At 43.5% G+C, this 20,566-nt stretch overlaps 1 protein-coding gene across 1 annotated transcript in view; it reads right to left on the bottom strand.

The window, feature by feature from the left end:
- LOC124775315 (adhesion G-protein coupled receptor G2-like) overlaps window positions 1-20,566 on the bottom strand; it is a 147,816-nt gene that overhangs the window by 32,319 nt on the left and 94,931 nt on the right. The window contains exon 6 of the mRNA XM_047250150.1: window positions 2,958-3,098. Coding sequence (XP_047106106.1) covers window positions 2,958-3,098 — 141 coding nt within the window. The remainder of the gene's footprint in view (window positions 1-2,957; window positions 3,099-20,566) is intronic.

Raw genomic sequence — 20,566 nt, 5'->3', positions numbered from 1 at the left:
CAGCAGCATACATCACACAAGTGTAAGTGGAAATCGCAACTCTAAAGGCAAGATACCGACATACATACTGGAGAGAGGCATGCAGTGCTGCTGGTCGACAACCACACGTGCCACCACCAGCATATGTAGCCACACTTGTATGTGACCACGATGGCTCTGTAGACATAGAACTGTAAATTGCACCACAGGAAACAGTTCTGTCTGAAAGTAAAATTTTTAAAGTTTATTCACTGGCAAGTGCAGCGCCGAGCCAAGACAGGCCTGCGTGCAATGTCACAATTAGAATGTGAGCTGGGTACCACACAACTGGGGCACAGATACACCACACTTGACCACAGGGTTCAGAGTGTGACTGCAGAAGAATGACCACATCGTAACGTCATTCCAACAGCAGTGCAAGGTACTGTACCAACGCACAAGTCAATGCGAGAGCGACTTTCAGCCGTTGACATGGGAGAAACCAGTGTGACAGTTTTCTGAGTTACAGCGAATCCACGTCAAGGCTGTTCCTTGAAGTGCTGCCTAATATTCGTCTTGCGACTTCAACTGTGAGACCTCAGCCAGCCTGTAATGCTGCTGCTGCCTACTTTACTGCCACTGAGCGTGCTCGATCAGCAAACTTCCGGGGCTCAATCAAGGGTGACCTTTAGCTGACAGCCATACATGCTGCCTGAGAGATGTGTGCTAGTGCTGTGCTTCTGCGTGTACATGAGCCATGGCCAGAGTCTTCGCTGTCTCTTATTGGGAGGCAGGGCGTTCTTCTGCATGGCTACTGTCATCCTGTGTGGGGCTGGTGGCCCCTGACCTGAGTGTGAACTCTGATGTCTTCAAGAGCGTCTCGGTAAAACAGTGTGCCCCGCCGCCAGCATTCCAGCTGGGCGGACAACGCCTGCAGACCTCTGGATCGGCAACCTGCAAGATGCAACCCTTGTCAAAAGTGCAGTTTCCAACCTCTGACATTAAATGGTGACACCACTGAGCTGGACAATTCAGCAATTCTTGACCACTTTCGCCACTCTGGCGCCTTCGTTCAGTGACATGGAGGAGCTATTTGCATTCTCCGAATCCTGAAAAGAAATGTATTCACAGCCAATACTGTATCACTGATACCCTTGGGTGTTCCATTGGATAACACTCCTGCATGCTGAGCTTGGCATCCTGTGCCCAGAGAGAGCAGAGTTCCTTGGTCTCCACACTTATTACGTATTGGGTATCTACTTGCATTATAACTCCACATCAGCACCACACCAACACAACTGACACACCTGCAGTCAGACAGAATGTATTATCCAAGCCACACTCTTACATACTAGAGAACATCTTGCATTACAGTAGTTCACTACTGCTCAGTAGTTGTGTGAAGCGCGAAATGTCCCAACACCGTCAAATGTCACACACCTGCCAGTGAACACCACGACTCACTTGCTGTGACGTCTTCACACATACTACAATGAATGGTCTGCAGGAGTACCTTGCATTAAAACTGCTTCTTGTCTGTCAAGAACTGCTCAGAGTCTGTCAAGTGTCAAAACTGGTACATATGACACACTAGCAGGCAGACACCACAGGACGAAGCACTCCTATACAAACTGGAGGGTAGCTGGTAGTGAGCTGTTCACTACCACTGATCAGCTCGACAACGTGTCTCAGATCCCAGCACTGGAACATTTCACTCACCTATAAGTACACGCTGCATCTCTAGACATTACATCCTTACACGTACTGGGTAGAATGTTTGTCAACAGCCTGTGTCACAACTGGTGAGCAATGCTCAGCAAGAGTGTGAAGTGCACTGTCCAACATCAAGAATCTGCAAGTGGCCATTGCAACTGATTAGACATATTGCCTAATATTAAGTGAGTATATACATCACTGAAAGAAAATGGTGAGCCTCTAAGACTTCATTGAAAGCAAGTAGCAACTGCTCCAGAATCTCATTTGGGCAGCACATCAGTAAATTTATCTTTGTCTCTTTTTCCAGAGGTAGAACACAAGAACTAAATTTATGTATGTGCACTGAGGGTGAGTTGGAGAAGGTGAGGCAGATGGAGGCGCGTGGGCAGACACAGTGTTATCTCCCCTTATTGCATGAAGTGTCACGACATTAAGTCTACATGCTTTCTGTAGTAGCTTCATATCCCGAATTAATCCTTCACTTCTCAGCGGAGTGCGTAAAGCTTTCAAACTTCTTGGCAGAGTAAAACTAGAGTGCCTGACAGGAACTCCAAGTTGGAATCCTGTCTTCCCGGAAATTCCTGGATAATACAATTGGTAAGGTCACTGCCCACGAAAGGCAAGGTCCCAGGCGGCTACACAATCAGCTAGAAACTTTGAAGATAGTGCTAAATTTCTATTGGAGAATTCTCATCCCAAATCACCAAGCAGTTTGTCAGTTCAGGAATATCAAAGATTTTTATTCCAGTAATTTCTTATTTGTGACTAGTTTTCAGTCAATGATCACGAGGTTAACATATCTTTATAAATATAATATGGAATGGTAGTCCATTAGAATCAGTTATGCAACTGGCATTCAAGAGCCCAATATTTGAGTCTCGTGGCTCTATGAACAGTTGAGTTTGTTAATATCAGATGTACAAACAAGTTATGACTGCCACTGTGTTGGTACAAATCAATAGCGAATTGGAAAGTACTCACACAGCAGCTCAATAATTTGGGAACTATCGAGCTATGAATGTCACAAGTTTCATTATTCATTTTGTAGAATAAAGACAACTCATATGGTATGGACATACGAAAAAGATGTCAGAGGAGAGAAAGAAAGCAAACAGGGAGACCATGGGCTAGATGGATATAAGGAGTTCATACATTAATTAGAAGAAGAAATATTGAAGTAAAGCTGTGGCCAGATTGGGACAAATGGAGAATGAAAACTAAATTTGACGAGTGATGTTGTCATAGGTCAGCGAGGCCCAGAGGTGAGATGGCGGTGCTGTTACCTTCCCCCTGGAGATGAGCCTGCAGTTGTCGAAGTCCCAGGTGGAGGTGTTGAGGTTCCAGTAGCCGCAGCGCCGCCTGCGGATGGCCACGTTGCTATTCTTCAGTACGATGTCCACCTCTCCAGAGCCGTTCAGCACCGCCTGTGCGACACAGGGAGCGTCCAGGTAAGCATGGTACGTCTCTCACAAAATCCGACGAGTAGCAAAATAGTTGACATAACATATTGAAGCTGAAGTGTGGGAGGTTATTTCAAATAGATAGCCAGATATCCCGTGTGAGTTAGAGCACCTTGACAACAGACTGTCTATATGACGTTAGGGACTACTTTATCTTACAATGCCGACTAAAAATTTCAGATTGCTTCGAAATGTGTCACAGAAATGACACAGGATTTGGGCTGGAAATCATTAAAAGAAAGGCGTTATTCGTTGCGACAGAATCTTCTCACGAAATTCCAATCACCAACTTTCTCCTCCAAATGCGAAAAAATTTTGTTGTCACCGACCTACATAGGAAGGAATGATAACCACGATAAAATAAGGGAAATCAGAGCTCGTACGAAAAGATATAGGTGTTCATTCCTTCCGCGCGCTATACGAGATTGGAATAATAGGGACTTGTGAAGAGGGTTCGATGAACCCTCTGCCAGGCACTTAAATGTGATTTGCAGAGTATCCATGTAGATTTAGATGTAGAAATGTATTGCGGGATTATCATTTCAGCGAAACTGCACGAAGTAGGCAGCATGCAGCTGATTTCTCAGTCAGAAATTACTTTTGAATGTTGGTTGTTCGTGAGAAGATCGTGTTATGCCTCGTGTAAGAAGGAGAACCAGGGCGTTTCAGAATTACACAGTGGCGGCTTCGTAGGGTATGGAGACATCGATTTATCGTTCTGTGGTGTTGCTACTGGCAGTGGTCGAAACCCCACCACGGTCATGTGGCTGTCGAGTCGATGGGTTCAGTAGGTTGACACTCAACGCCATGCTAGATTTCAACGGTCTCACGTGACTAGCACCAGAGCTGGGACAGATGTATTGTTTGCTAGGCCGTGTACAGTCATGCAGCAGGAAATGGGCTTATTAACAGCAAGACGAGTGTCCACACGGACGACATCTTGAGCAGGTCTGAATGTCACCACGGTTACCAAGAGAGAGGCGCGCCCACGGTGGTATGTTCAGTCTCAAGTCCCGCTTCCACACACAGCACCATCAGGTGCGAATCGCTTATGGGGGTTAGACTATATCTGTCACACAGGCCATTTGGTACACAACACGATCACCTCTGGTTTGCAAAGCCTGTAATTTAAACAGCAGATCTCCGTGACATTAATAACAAGATAACGCAAGATCACAGGTTGCCTGTGTTACTCAAACCGACCCCCTTACAGAGGGCGTGCCATTGTTCCTCTGACCAATAGATTCTCCAGATCTCTCATCAATTGAAAATATCCAGGCATGACGCCCCAACGCCACCACTCACCAGTCACTACGAATGATGAACTCTGGCGCACAGTTGAAGAAGCGTGGGATGAGGTATCCGTATCTGTCATTCAAGCCCAGTTCGACTCGACAACCACAAAGTTCCGCACTGTTGCTCCTGACAGAAGTGGCAGCTCTCTGTAATAAATTTCGCATCCTGTACGGATTCAAAACACATACAGTTTTCGTATATACACTCCTGGAAATGGAAAAAAGAACACATTGACACCGGTGTGTCAGACCCACCATACATGCTCCGGACACTGCGAGAGGGCTGTACAAGCAATGATCACACGCACGGCACAGCGGACACACCAGGAACCGCGGTGTTGGCCGTCGAATGGCGCTAGCTGCGCAGCATTTGTGCACCGCCGCCGTCAGTGTCAGCCAGTTTGCCGTGGCATACGGAGCTCCATCGCAGTCTTTAACACTGGTAGCATGCCGCGACAGCGTGGACGTGAACCGTATGTGCAGTTGACGGACTTTGAGCGAGGGCGTATAGTGGGCATGCGGGAGGCCGGGTGGACGTACCGCCGAATTGCTCAACACGTGGGGCGTGAGGTCTCCACAGTACATCGATGTTGTCGCCAGTGGTCGGCGGAAGGTGCACGTGCCCGTCGACCTGGGACCGGACCGCAGCGACGCACGGATGCACGCCAAGACCGTAGGATCCTACGCAGTGCCATAGGGGACCGCACCGCCACTTCCCAGCAAATTAGGGACACTGTTGCTCGTGGGGTATCGGCGAGGACCATTCGCAACCGTCTCCATGAAGCTGGGCTACGGTCCCGCACACCGTTAGGCCGTCTTCCGCTCACGCCCCAACATCGTGCAGCCCGCCTCCAGTGGTGTCGCGACAGGCGTGAATGGAGGGACGAATGGAGACGTGTCGTCTTCAGCGATGAGAGTCGCTTCTGCCTTGGTGCCAATGATGGTCGTATGCGTGTTTGGCGCCGTGCAGGTGAGCGCCACAATCAGGACTGCATACGACCGAGGCACACAGGGCCAACACCCGGCATCATGGTGTGGGGAACGATCTCCTACACTGGCCGTACACCACTGGTGATCGTCGAGGGGACACTGAATAGTGCACGGTACATCCAAACCGTCATCGAACCCATCGTTCTACCATTCCTAGACCGGCAAGGGAACTTGCTGTTCCAACAGGACAATGCACGTCCGCATGTATCCCGTGCCACCCAACGTGCTCTAGAAGGTGTAAGTCAACTACCCTGGCCAGCAAGATCTCCGGATCTGTCCCCCATTGAGCATGTTTGGGACTGGATGAAGCGTCGTCTCACGCGGTCTGCACGTCCAGCACGAACGCTGGTCCAACTGAGGCGCCAGGTGGAAATGGCATGGCAAGCCGTTTCACAGGACTACATCCAGCATCTCTACGATCGTCTCCATGGGAGAATAGCAGCCTGCATTGCTGCGAAAGGTGGATATACACTGTACTAGTGCCGACATTGTGCATGCTCTGTTGCCTGTGTCTATGTGCCTGTTGTTCTGTCAGTGTGATCATGTGATGTATCTGACCCCAGGAATGTGTCAATAAAGTTTCCCCTTCCTGGGACAATGAATTCACGGTGTTCTTATTTCAATTTCCAGGAGTGTATTTACTCTGTACTGTATAAACACATCAAGTAAATTTTCTTAGTCGCTGTAAGAATAAACATCAGTGTAGTTTGCAGTATAGTTGTAAAATAACTTAAAGAATTTCAGCGAAGCTTAGTAAACGTAAAACTTACTGTCTGTTAAAAAACGTATGAGACGAGCACACCCTTAGCACTCCTAGGGCTGGAAATTTGTGTAGAGAAGTGGGAGGGGTGATATGCAAGCAAATCTTTAAACGCCTGGAGAAACTGAAATCAAACCTGGTATATTTATGATTCACCATATGGAAAAATATACACTATGTGACCAAAAGTATCTGGACACCCAAAAAAACATAGTTTTTCATATAACGTGCACTATGCTGCTACCTGCTGCCAGGTACTAAATATCAGCGACCTCAGTGGTTATTAGACATCGTGAGAGAGCAAAATGGGGCGAGCCACGAGACTAGCGGACTTCGAACGTGGCCAGGTGATTGGACGTCACTTGTGTCATATGTCTGTACGCGAGATTTCCACACTCCCAAACATCCCTAGGTTCACCGTTTCCGATGTGATTGTGAAGTGGAAACGTGAAGGGACACGTACAGCACAAAAGCGTACAGGCCGACCTCGTCTGTTGACTGACAGAGACCGCCGACAGTCGAAGAGGGTCGTAATGTGTAATAGGCAGACATCTATCCCGACCACCATACAGGAATTCCAAACTGCATTAGGATGCACTGCAAATACTATGACAGTTAGCCGGGAGGTGAGAAAACTTGGATTTCATGGTCGAGAGGCTGCTCATAAGCCACACATCACGCCAATACATGCCAAACGACGCCTCGCTTGGCGTAAGGAGCGTAAACGTTGGACGATTGAACAGTGGAAATATGTTGTGTGGAGTGACGAATCACGGTACACAATGTGGCGATCCGTTGGCAGGGTGTGGCTATGGCGAATGACCGGTAAACGTCATCTGCCTGCATGTGTAGTGCCAACAGTAAAATTCGGAGGCGGTATGTTATGGTGCGGCCGTGTTTTTCATGGAGGGGGCTTGCACCCCTTGTTGTTTTGCGTGACACTACCACAGCACAGACCTACATTGATGTTTTAAGCACCATCTTGCTCCCCACTGTTGAAGAGCAATTCGGGGATGGTGACTGCATCTTTCAACACGATCGAGCACCTGTTCGTAATGCACGGCCTGTGGCGGAGTGATTACACGACAATAACAGCCCTATAATGGACTGGTCTGCACAGAGTCCTGACCTGAATCCTATAGAACATCTTTGGGATATTTTGGAACGCCGACTTCGTGCCAGGCCTCACCAACCGACATCAATACCTCTCCTCAGTGCAGCACTCCGTGAAGAATGGGCTGCCATCCCCCAAGAAAGCTTCCAGCACGTGACTGAACATATGCCTGGGAAAGTGGAAGCTGTCATCAAGGCTAAGAGTGGGTCAACACCATATTGAATTCCAGCATTACCGATGGAGGTCGCCACGAACTTGTAAGTTATTTTCAGCCAGGTGTCCGGATACTTTTGATTACATAGTGGGTACATCCGTAGCACGGTTATTAGTAGTGTGGGAGTATGAATAGCGTGACTTGTGAAAAAACTGAAAAAGAATTTATTACAGACGGATTTACAGCTGTCAGTGATTCTGCGTGTCTGATGACTGTTCGAATTGTATTTCTCTAGGGGTAATGGTAGTGGTAAGAAGAGGTGACACAGGGAGCATAAGTTTTTAACTCTTGGAACAATTTCCACGAAACTAGGTAGACATATGACTTACTAACTGGGAAGAAATACTGAGGGGGAAGGCACCCTTAACACCGCCACGTAGGGTTGTAGTAGAGTGAGAGCAGGAGATGATATATTTATTTACACCTTAAAATGCAAATCTGGTTTTAAAATTGTGCAGCAGCCACAAGTCGCATTTAATTTTTCCTTTATTCACACGTTTCACTCTTCAGACGCGAGCATTATAAGAAATTCAGAAGCCAAGTGACACACCTTAAATATTTCTGACTGTGCACTAGATGTGTGGCCCTTGGCTAATTAAGGGGACATTGTATGTCCTATGCCGCCAGTGATAAATTTTCGAATTTTGTGACCCATTATTTTGGAAACTTTTTAAAACACAAACCTACAATTTTCCATAATAATTTAATGCACCTTTCTAGATACACTGAACTATAATTATTACTGAAATTGTATTGTGGGGCATGATACTAAAATGTAGACTTTCACGGCCGGAAACATCATGTGCATTATAATTATCCGGGCTGTTATGCCGTGGTCGGTTGATGAATTCTGTGTCGACTCCCAACGTTTCGTCTCCGAGTGCGGGAGACATCTTCAAGGGGGTCCGTAGCTCGATGGAAGGTCCAACACACCCACTGGCTCGCTACTGACTCAGTCAGTCTCCCGCAGTCGGAGACGAAACGTTGGGAGTCGACACAGAATTCATCAACCGACCACGGCATAACAGCCCGGATAATTATAATGCACATTGTGCGGCATGTTATCTTTTTTTTCAAACACTCAATTTTTTGACAGAATTTTGTAGATAAATGAACATAAAAACAAAACAGCTCAGGATGTTTTAATTATTCTAGTTCCATATGTGTGGAATCTTACACTTGGCATGCTGTGAAAATTTCATGTCTCTACCATTATTACGTTTTTAGAGAACGGGGTATTTATTGTAAAAATGTAGTTCAGAGATATTAAGGTTTAAACCTTTTTTTGCTACAAATTCTTATACAGACTTAAATTTCTGCGTCTTTGATGCACTACAACAGCCCTGGCCCATAGTATGTGTTTTTTCCTCAGTGTCACAACAGCCTAGTGCTTGCCTCCTCCTTTTCTTTCTTGCTTCTTTTGTCATTTGCTAAGCAGCTAACTCTGCTTCACGTACACAAAGCTCATCCAGTTCCCGCAGTCCTTTAGCTGTGTTCTGTCCAAATCTTACCCCTAACTTCTCCAGACCCTTAAGTCTTTCATAGTTCCCACCATTAAAAGTTAATACAGCATCAGACACTGCTAACTTTAAAGAGATACGGCCAACAAATACATTTTTAGGCACACGGCACCACACAACATTATTGAAGGACTCATTCACATTCTGGGTCTACTCACGTAAATACTTCTTTAGTGATTTAGGATTTGCAAAATCTCCGTAAATAGGTTTGATTGACTCCATTACTGCCAAAGTAAAACGGGTAAATTCATGCAGGGTGCCAAAAATTTCAGCTTGCCTACATTTACACCAAGTGTTTGGTGGAGGTGGACACAAAGTATGACATGTCTTTTCATCGGTTGATATTCGATGAAAGAAAGTGCTCCACACAGCTCTTTTCATCTTGCCTAAATTGTCACAGTATCTCTAATGGCCTTCCCATAATATTCCTGTAATTCATCAATTACTTTGTCCGTTAGTCCTTGTAGACTGTGTAGTTCCCAAGATATGGCTGCTCAACTGTGGCAGTATATGCGTAGCCGCGATATTTGACAGTCACACGTCAACATTCGAAATATTATTTGAAGGTCTCACAATTGTCTGATTTTAATGTATTATATACCAAAATGTTCAGGAAAGTCCAAAGTACATTAACGAGCAGAAAACATCAGATGTCAAATTTCAATGAATTTCACGTACAGTGTCCCCTTAAGTTCTGAAGATGCTCGAGTCTGTCGAGCGAAAAGTTTCAGTAAAGGAAAGTTAGAGACTATTTGTAGCTGCTCTACAATTTTAATTTCTAATGATAGCTGTTCCACCTGCACATGATGCCTGAGCTCGTTACAGATGATGTGTTATAATCACGTATTGCGTTAAGTTGAATTTTAAAAAAAATTGTAAAGTATTTTACTTTGTAATCTATATACTGGACATATGCTTCTAAAAACATAAACTAAATTTGCTGTTACATTTCTACGCTCACACTATTACAGTTCACACTTGATTGCCGGGAAGTTCACGTACCCGCTTTCAGATTATTCCTTGACCGTTCTGCTCTTGAACAGCATGTGAGAAATATTAACACATTAATCTTGGAATGCGATATCTGATTTCTCCTATTTTATGACGATGGTAATTTCTTCCTATGTAGGTTGGAGTTAAAAAAATGTTTTGGCTTTGTAGGTGAAATTTGGTGACTGTAATTTCGTGATTAGATCTTAACGCAAAGTAAAATGCCTTAGTTTTAATGATTACCACCCCAGCTATATTATCATTTCCGGGATACACTGTCAGGACTTTTCATTCACATTTCTGACCATTGTATGAGTAACCAGGCTGGAGGTGATAATCAGGCAGTGCTCCACACGAGAGCCCAACCCTGCTGTCTCTGACATTATACTATTTCCGAGTATCTTGTGTCACGAGTCAGACAATGCCTTAAAAAGCCGTTTTGGTCATCATGACGTAAGCGAGGTTGGAGATATTCGGGGCGCTCTGCAGCATCACTTCGGCAACCTGACATCATTTCCGTCATCTTCGTTTGTAGGTTATGCACGGAAGTTCTGCGAATAAACAAAAACTGTTGTGTATCATTTGTTCATACAGTATTTCCCATGTTACTGAAAGAGCATATAACGTTTAAGAATAGGGTTTACTTCAGTTGGTGTTCACGTAAATTCCTTAGTAGCTAAAGCGGATTCGACTGAGAACACTTTAACAACAGCCCATTAGCACTCTGCCCAGAGCACTCTGCATTAGGATCGTGCCAGACGACGCACATGTCATACACTCCAAATACGCTGCGTGTAACTTCACGTCCTGTTATAACCTTGACATTGACGACCGGCTTCGATTCTCTTTAAAACTTGTGATACAGTTAGTAGGATGCCGAAAAGATACACCAGAAAGAAAATTCTATAAAGCAATGGTTTTTCCAGCCGTTTCGTACAGGAGTGAGACATGGGCGGGAAAACGCCGTGATGAATCCCAGATCAGGCCTGCAGAAATCAGATTCTTGCATGCAGTTAACGCTGTTCCGAAAGAGACCACACCAGGAAACGACCAGCCATCCACAATGTAGCAACAGAAATTAGTGAGTATCAAAATAAATTGTTCCAATATGAGCTGAGAGGGGCCAATAGGCTACAAAAATTATCTCTACGTTACACCCCTCAGGAAGAAGTAGTGTCGGGCGCCCCAGAGAGAGGTAGGCTGTTATATCTCCATCTATGTCAATATTCCGCAAACGACTGAAGTGTGTGATAGAGCATACTTCCCATTGTATCTTTTATTAGGCTTTCTTCCCGTTCCGGCCGGCCGGTGTGGCCGTGCGGTTAAAGGCGCTTCAGTCTGGAACCGCGTGACCGCTACGGTCGCAGGTTCGAATCCTGTCCTTAGGTTAGTTAGGTTTAAGTAGTTCTACGTTCTAGGGGACTGATGACCACAGATGTTAAGTCCCATAGTGCTCAGAGCCATTTGAACCATTTTTTTCTTCCCGTTCCATTCATATATGGAGAGCTGGATTCTTATGTGAACAATAAGCAGAGGTTTGCAGCATATTCCTAGAGTCATCACTTAAAGGCGGTTCTACAAAGTTTGTAAACAGGCTTTCTCTGGATAGTTTACGTCTATCTTCAAGTGACTGCCAGTTCAGTTTCTTCAGCATTATTGTGACTCTCTCGCACAGGTCAAACAAATCTGCGACCATTTGTACTGTCCTTCTCAATGTACGTTCAGTATTCCCTCTTAGTCCCACTTGGTATCGGTCCCACACAATATTCTGAGATGGGCCGGAACAGTAATTTTTAAGCAATCTCCTTTGTAGACTGATTGCATTTCCCAAATATTCTATCAACGAACCGAAGTCTGTAACCAACTTCACCTGCGACTGAGCACGTGAGAAGGTTCCATTTCACATCATTACAAAGTGATACGCTCAATTATTTATAGGGGTTTGTCGATTCCAGTTGCGAATCACTGATATTTTAGTCATAGGATACTTCCGTTTTGTGAAGTGCGCAATTTTACATTTATGATCTTTCAAAGCAAGTTGACAATCTTTGCACAGCTTTGAATTTTCTTCAAGATCTGATTGAATATTTGTGCAGTTTTTTTTTCAGACAGTACTTCAATGCAGATAACGGCATCATCTGCATAAGCACTGTCTGTAAGGTCATGAACACACAACATGAATACCAAGGGTCACAACACACTTCACTGGGACACACCTAAAGTCATCTGTCGATGACTCTCCGTCCAAGATCACATGATGCCTCCTCCCTCCCTACCAAGGAACCCTCCCCAGTCTAGTCACAAACAGGCATGGTACCTCACAGGAAAGTACTTTTGATAACAAGCACAAGTGCAGCACTGAGACAAATGTCTTTCGGAAATCGAGAAATACTGCATCAACCTAACTGCCTGGTAGAATGTCATGTCTACCTACATCTACATACATACTACGCAATGCACCATCAGAACGAGGGAAAAATGACTGCCTATATGCCTCTGTACGAGCCCTAATCTCTCTTATCTTATCTTTGTTGTCTTTCCGTGAAATGTAAGTTGGCGGCAGTAAAATGGTACTGCAGTCAGCCTCAAATGCTGGTTCTCTAAATTTCCTCAGTAGCGATTCACGAAAAGAACGCCTCCTTTCCTCTAGAGGCTCCTACCCGAGCTCCTGAAGCATTTTCGTAACACTCGCGTGATAATCAAGCCTACCAGTAACAAATCTAGCAGCCCGCCTCTGAATTGCTTCTATGTCCTCCCTCAATCTGACCTGATAGGGATCCTAAACGCTAGAGTAGTACTCAAGAATAGGTCGTATTAGTGTTTTATAAGCGGTCTCCTTTACAGATGATCCACATCTTCCCAAAATTCTACCAATGAACCGAAGACAACCATCCGCCTTCCCCACAACTGCCATTACATGCTTGTCCCACTTCATATCGCTCTGCATTGTTACTCCCAAATATTTAATCGACGTGACTGTGTCAAGCGCTACACTACTAATGGAGTATTCAACCATTACAGGATTCTTTTTCCTATTCACCTGCATTAATTTACATTTGTCTATATTTAGAGTTAGATTCCATTCTTTACACCAATCAGAAATCCTGTCCAAGTCATCTTGTATCCTCCTACAGTCACTCAACGACGACACCTTCCCGTACACCACAGCATCATCAGCAAACAGCCGCACATTGCTATCGACCCTATCCAAAAGATCATTTATGTAGATAGAAAAAAACAATGGACCTACCACACTTCCCTGGGGCACTCCAGATGATACCCTCACCTCCCATGAACACTCACCATCGAGGACAACGTACTGGGTTCTATTACTTAAGAAGTCTTCCAGCCACTCACATACTTGGGAACCAATCCCATATGCTCGTACCTTAGTTAGGAGTCTGCAGTGGGGCACCGAGTCAAACGCTTTCCGGAAGTCAAGGAATATGGCATCCGTCTGATACCCTTCATCCATGGTTCGCAAGATATCATGTGAAAAAAGGGCGACTTGCGTTTCGCAGGAGCGATGCTTTCTAAAGCCGTGCTGATGCATGGACAGCAAATTCTCTGTCTCAAGTAAATTCATTATATTCGAACTGAGAATATGTTCGAGAATCCTTCAACAAACCGATGTTGAGGATATTGGTCTGTAATTTTGAGGATCCGTCCTTCTACCCTTCTTATATACAGGCGTCACCTGCGCTTTTTTCCAGTCGCTCGGGACTTTACATTGGGCTTCACCTGATTGACGTTTCGGATCTATGCTACGTGGTATGGTTGATGTCGTTAAGTTAGAGATACCCCACTACATGCGAAATCAGAATATATTCTAAGATTCTACAACAAATGGATGTCAGGGATATTGGACAGTAGTTTCGTGGATCACGCCTGCTATCCTTCTCGCTAACCTGAGCTTTGTATTAACTACTGGGCATGAACTTTTGTTCGACAGATCAGCGGTATGGTATTGTTTAAAGAAGGGTGAACTCAGCCCCAAATTCAGTATGGAATATAATTTAGATTCCATCGGGTCCTGGAGTTTTATTCAATTTACGAATTTTGCAATATCGGAACAGGTCACATGGCCTAGCCCATAATGAAGATTATGCTGATATTTAGGGACTTAACACTCTCGTAGGTGATTCAGTGTAAATTTTGAATGAGAAGAAAGTGGGGAAACGAAATTTCTGGTTTTTTTGAGTGATTTCGCCATTAAAAGACGACAAACAATCTTTCTTCTTTTCTAAAATAATGTGTGTATACAGTTCCCGCTCTGGGTGGCAGGTTTCACCTGGAACACCCGTCTCTAACTTTGTGTCAGTGTGCTGGTTACATTCTGTAGAACGATAGAAATATCGTATTTCTGTAACTGTGCCATATTTGGCGGCCGGTGAGTGCCCTGAAGAGCTGCTTTTGGGACCATGACTTAACTGACACAGGAGATAGCAGGAGATATCTGTTGTGTCAGCCTGACATCAGTTCCGCTCCTTGCGGAAGCGCCTCTCCCACCGGGCCGTGGTGAGTCAGATGACACACATGCGGGCTGAGTGGCCGTGCGAGAAGTAAACAGTCCGCCAACGCCCAGTCGGCGATGCGTCACGTAAGGGACAGCTCTAGGCGGGCCTCCGCGTAGGAAGCCGTTCGGGAAACCGCGCAGTGCTGTTTCAGGCGAGGAGTGACGTAGTAGGCGCCGCTGCCTCCGCCACAGAAACCGTAACCAGTAGCGAGTTAGACAGTGCCGAGTAACTTTGTGAAGGAACCGGATATAAGGATGGTACCGACGGACACAAGGTACGTCTAACGGAGACCTGTGTTCAAGGATAATAGATGTTCTCCACATCAGAACAGGATAGCTTTAAGGAGGAAGAAACGTGACCACTCACCAGATCACGAGGAGAAGGAACTATCAAGTCCAGGGTGTTCCTCCCATATGTCGGCAATATTTCTTCGAAATTAGACAGAACCCGTAAGAAATATTATGTTAGAGTAATTTCCCAGGCACTTGCCAGACTCTTGAAGATAGTTTCCGTCTATCAGACAAGGTATACTAGTAAACTTTCAAGAACCGGCTTTAAATGATGACTCTAGGAATATGCTACAACCCCCTACATATCGCTCCAGTAGGTACAGTAGTGGAAATCAGTATAAAGGCAGCCTTCCTAAAAGAGTAACAACCAAAATCTGTAGCATACATTGTGATGACCTCAACCCACAGGAAAAATAATTATCAAAATCTGAACTGTGAAGTCATCCAAAATTCTAGTCCGAAAACCACACTCTTTGTTATACTTCTCAATTGGTCACGATCCCACTTTGTTTATGAACTGAAAACTGTAATATTCACGAGAAACTGCTCTGAAATTAACCTGAACCGACAAAATTGTGTATATATTCTCTGAAACTTCAAAAGAATTAGAAAAAGTGACAAAATTTCGTGAATCACATACAATACTGTTAACAATCGCATGAACACTGGGGGGTTTCACCATACATCTACCCACTTTTGAGTATAACCAGTGTCTCTTAATACTACGACTCGTAGCAATACAATATCAAAAAACTTTTATTACTGGGTAAAGAGTCACTACGTGATTTGACAGCTGACATTTATAATTCCCGCTCACGTCAGGAAAAGCACCAATACGGGAATAGCAGCTTTTACATTATTGGTCAGCACGCAAGCAATTATGGCAGTCGCCGTAATTTTAGCGCAAAGCAATATTTCGCGACAAAATACTCTTAGTAGTTACTGTCATATATCTAGTCTCATAACAATACATAAAACTACATAAAATAACTACAATAATTTTGACATGCAAGGAGAATTAGTCCTAATAAGATGAAGAAGTTTATTTTTATTGGTGTTTCAACAATGACTACCAGGCAACTTTTAATTCACTGATTGTAATTTTATTTTCGTTAGCAGAAAGCAAACAAACTAAACAAAGATTTTAATTAAACTGAGTCTGTAATTCTTAAAATTTTAATAGAGAAAGAAAGTTTCTAGTCAGGGGATAGCGTTCAGCGAAAGCCCTTAATTTTTTGTTGCGTACGAAGCGTTGCGTTAGGCAGCACGATGTCGGCGGGTTACGATGATGAGAGCAGGATACAGGCAGTTCCGCTGGTTAATCACATTCATATAGTCTTAGCCACAAATACACAGTTCATAGAATTGTTCATGTATGTGAAGCACACCGTAAACAATGTCCACTCTGTTCTCGCATTTCAAACTTCGACAACGTCACTGAAAGCCATTTATATTGGACAGTTAATTAGCCTTCACTTTCATGGCTTGATAGAATGTGATATACAACAGTTCCACCACCCAAAACCAATACCAGCAAAGTTCATTCGAATAAAGGCACAGTTCGTGTCGCCCATAACAAAGTAATGTTAGCGGCACTTTCACAGTCCGGTTTATTTGATCTTAAAATTCGCTGGCGATGGCATTACATACCGTAGTGGTAAAGAGAATTAACAATCTGATAGTTCGGTATCACTGTCCATGCAATTACGTATGCTTTTCATGGAACACAGTACCATTTTTCCCGCGCACGCTTCACAGACACACCATCCCCCATCCCCTCTACTACACAACAACCCTTCAACTCTCGATATCACCATCGCTGTCCCCTGTCTATACATGTTATATCGTTATCGTAAATTACATAAACCTTTATAAATGTTATTGACTGCATTTTTCACAATTAATAATATTCCAAAAGAGAACTTTAGAAACTTTACCACAGGTACAAAGCAAGAAACATATTTATCCATTGGCAAACGAAATAATCACAATTACATCTTTACATTTAAAAACCACAGTAGAATATTACATAATCACAATTAGAAATGCCCATATGAACAAAAGAAAAAGAATAGAAATCTAAAGAAAATCACGAAAAAAAATTTTATATGCGTAACCATGACCTTGCCGTTGGTGGGGAGGTTTGCGTGCCTCAGCGATACAGATGGCCGTACCGTAGGTGCAACCACAACGGAGGGGTATCTGTTGAGAGGCCAGACAAACATGTGGTTCCTGAAGAGGGGCAGCAGCCTTTTCAGTAGTTGCAGGGGCAACAGTCTGGATGATTGACTGATCTGGCCTTGTAACATTAACCAAAACGGCCTTACTGTGCTGGTACTGCGAACGGCTGAAAGCAAGGGGAAACTACAGCCGTAATTTTTCCCGAGGACATGCAGCTTTGAATTAGTGAAGTTCGGTGGCAGGAGGAGCAAGACTTTTGGTCAGGTGATTACAGGTTTATAAATACAAAACCAAATAGGGGTAATACAGGAGTAGGTTTAATAATGAATAAAAAAATAGGAGTGCGGGTTAGCTACTACAAACAGCATAGTGAACGCATTATTGTGGCCAAGATAGACACAAAGCCCATGCCTACTACAGTAGTACAAGTTTATATGCCAGCTAGCTCTGCAGATGATGAAGAAATTGATGAAATGTATGACGAGATAAAAGAAATTATTCAGGTAGTGAAGGGAGACGAAAATTTAATAGTCATAGGTGACTGGAATTCGTCAGTAGGAAAAGGGAGAGAAGGAAACATAGTATGTGAATATGGATTGGGGGGAAGAAATGAAAGAGGAAGCCGCCTTGAAGAATTTTGCACAGAGCAACACCTAATCATAGCTAACACTTGGTTCAAGAATCATAAAAGAAGGTTGTATACCTGGAAGAATCCTGGAGATACTAAAAGGTATCAGATAGATTATATAATGGTAAGACAGAGATTTAGGAACCAGATTTTAAATTGTAAGACATTTCCAGGCGCAGATGTGGATTCTGGCCACAATCTATTGGTTATGATCTGCAGATTGAAACTGAAGAAACTGCAAAAAGGTGGGAATTTAAGGATATGGGACCTGGATAAACTGAAAGAACGAGAGGTTGTAGAGAGTTTCAGGGAGAGCATAAGGGAACAATTGACAGGAATGGGGGAAAGAAATACAGTACAAGAAGAATGGGTAGCTCTGAGGGATGAAGTAGTGAAGGCAGCAGAGGAGCAAGTAGGTAAAAAGACGAGGGCTAATAGAAATCCTTAGGTAACAGAAGAAATATTGAATTTAATTGATGAAAGGAGAAAATATAAAAATACAGTAAATGAAGCAGGCAAAAAGGAATACAAACGTCTCAAAAATTAAATCGACAGGAAGTGCAAAATGGCTAAGCAGGGATGGCTAGAGGACAAATGTAAGGATGTAGAGGCTTGTCTCACTAGGGGTAAGATAGATACTGCCTACAGGAAAATTAAAGAGACCTTTGGAGAGAAGAGAACCACTTGTATGAATATGAAGAGCTCAGATGGCAACCCAGTTCTAAGCAAAGAAGGGAAGGCAGAAAGGTGGAAGGAGTATATAGAGAGTTTATACAAGGGCGAAGTACTTGAGGACAATATTATAGAAATGGAAGAGGATGTAGATGAAGACGAAATGGGAGATAAGATACTGCGTGAAGAGTTTGACAGAGCACTGAAAGACCTGAGTCGAAACAAGGCCCCGGGAGTAGACAACATTCCATTAGAACTACTGATGGCCTTGGGAGAGCCAGTCACGACAAAACTCTACCATCTGGTGAGCAAGATGTATGAGACAGGTGAAATACCCTCAGACTTCAAGAATAATATAATAATTCCAATCCCAAAGAAAGCAGGTGTTGACAGATGTGAAAATTACCGAACTTTCAGTTTAATAAGTCACAGCTGCAAAATACTAACGCGAATTCTTTACAGACGAATGGAAAAATAAGGTAGAAGCGGACCTCGGGGAAGATCAGTTTGGATTCCGTAGAAATGTTGGAACAGGTGAGGCAATACTAACCTTACGACTTATCTTAGAAGAAAGATTAACGAAAGGCAAACCTACGTTTCTAGCATTTGTAGACTTAGAGAAAGCTTTTGACAATGTTATCTGGAATACTCTCTTTCAAATTCTGAAGGTGGCACGGGTAAAATACAGGGAGCGAAAGGCTATTTACAATTTGTACAAAAACCAGATGGCAGTTGTAAGAGTCGAGAGGCATGAAATGGAAGCAGTGGTTGGGAAAGGAGTGATACAGGGTTGTAGCCTCTCCCCGATGTTGTTCAATCTGTATATTGAGCAAGCAGTAAAGGAAACAAAAGAAAAATTCGGAGTAGGCATTAAAATTCATGGAGAAGAAGTAAAAACTTTGAGGTTCGCCGATGACATCGTAATTCTGTCAGAGACAGCAAAAGACTTGGAAGAGCAGTTGAACGGAATGGACAGTGTCTTGGAAGGAGGATATAAGATGAACATCAACAAAAGCAAAACGAGGATAATGGAATGTAGTGAAATTAAATCGGGTGATGCTGAGGGAATTAGATTAGGAAATGAGACACTTAAAGTAGTAAAGGAGTTTTGCTATTTAGGGAGTAAAATAACTGATGATGGTCGAAGTAGACAGGATATAAAATGTAGACTGGCAATGGCAAGGAAATCGTTTCTGAAGAAGAAAAATTTGTTAACATCGAGTATAGATTTAAGTGTCAGGAAGTCGTTTCTGAAAGTATTTGTACGGAGTGCAGCCATGTATGGAAGTGAAACATGGACGATAACTACTGTGGACAAGAAGAGAATAGAAGCTTTCGAAATGTGGTGCTACAGAAGAATGCTGAAGATAAGGTGGGTAGATCACGTAACTAATGAGGAGGTATTGAATAGGATTTGGGAGAAGAGAAGTTTGTGGCACAACTTGACTGCAAGAAGGGATCGGTTGGTAGGACATGTTTTGAGGCATTTAGGGATCACAAATTTAGCATTGGAGGGCAGCGTGGAGGATAAAAATCGTAGAGGGAGACCAAGAGATGAATACACTAAGCAGATTCAGAAGGATGTAGGTTGCAGTAGGTACTGGGAGATGAAGAAGCTTGCACAGGATAGAGTAGCATGGAGAGCTGCATCAAACCAGTCTCAGGACTGAAGACCACAACAACAACAACATGCGTAATTAGCAATGCCTTCACATATGCCCCCCCCCCCCCCATTTTATCATGAGATGTTCCCAGGAACCTCTCAAGATAAAATGTCATTGACTCATGTGAGACAACCAACATCATAAAGCTAGGTCATGTCATGGGTATATATATTGCCCTAAAGTATTCAAACTTCTATTCAGACTATTTGACATGAATAACTGGATACATCATATAACAATACAAATAAACTTAACAACACTGAAACAGCATTTTACACAATTCTTTGAGAATGCTGACATAAAGCAAGCAAATCAAATTAACAAATGAATATTTCATATAGTAAATACTAAAACTAAGACAGGTGGTAGTTACAGCACAAACAGAATTCTAGGATGAACAAATAATTACAGTAAACCTATACAATGCTGCTGCAGACAAATCTTGCTAGATTCTTGACAGTTGTATACACACTACTTATCGTCACACACACTGGAGTGTCTTTGGAAGAATTTGTAAGCAAAGCCACAGTCTACTATAATAACTCACATTTCATTACTTGAATCTGATAACTACTTGACTCTTCACATCATCAAACA

Source organism: Schistocerca piceifrons, chromosome 2 (genome assembly GCF_021461385.2).
Source record: "Schistocerca piceifrons isolate TAMUIC-IGC-003096 chromosome 2, iqSchPice1.1, whole genome shotgun sequence".
Lineage (NCBI taxonomy): Eukaryota > Metazoa > Arthropoda > Insecta > Orthoptera > Acrididae > Schistocerca > Schistocerca piceifrons.
This window is presented reverse-complemented; position numbering and strand designations above follow the sequence as displayed.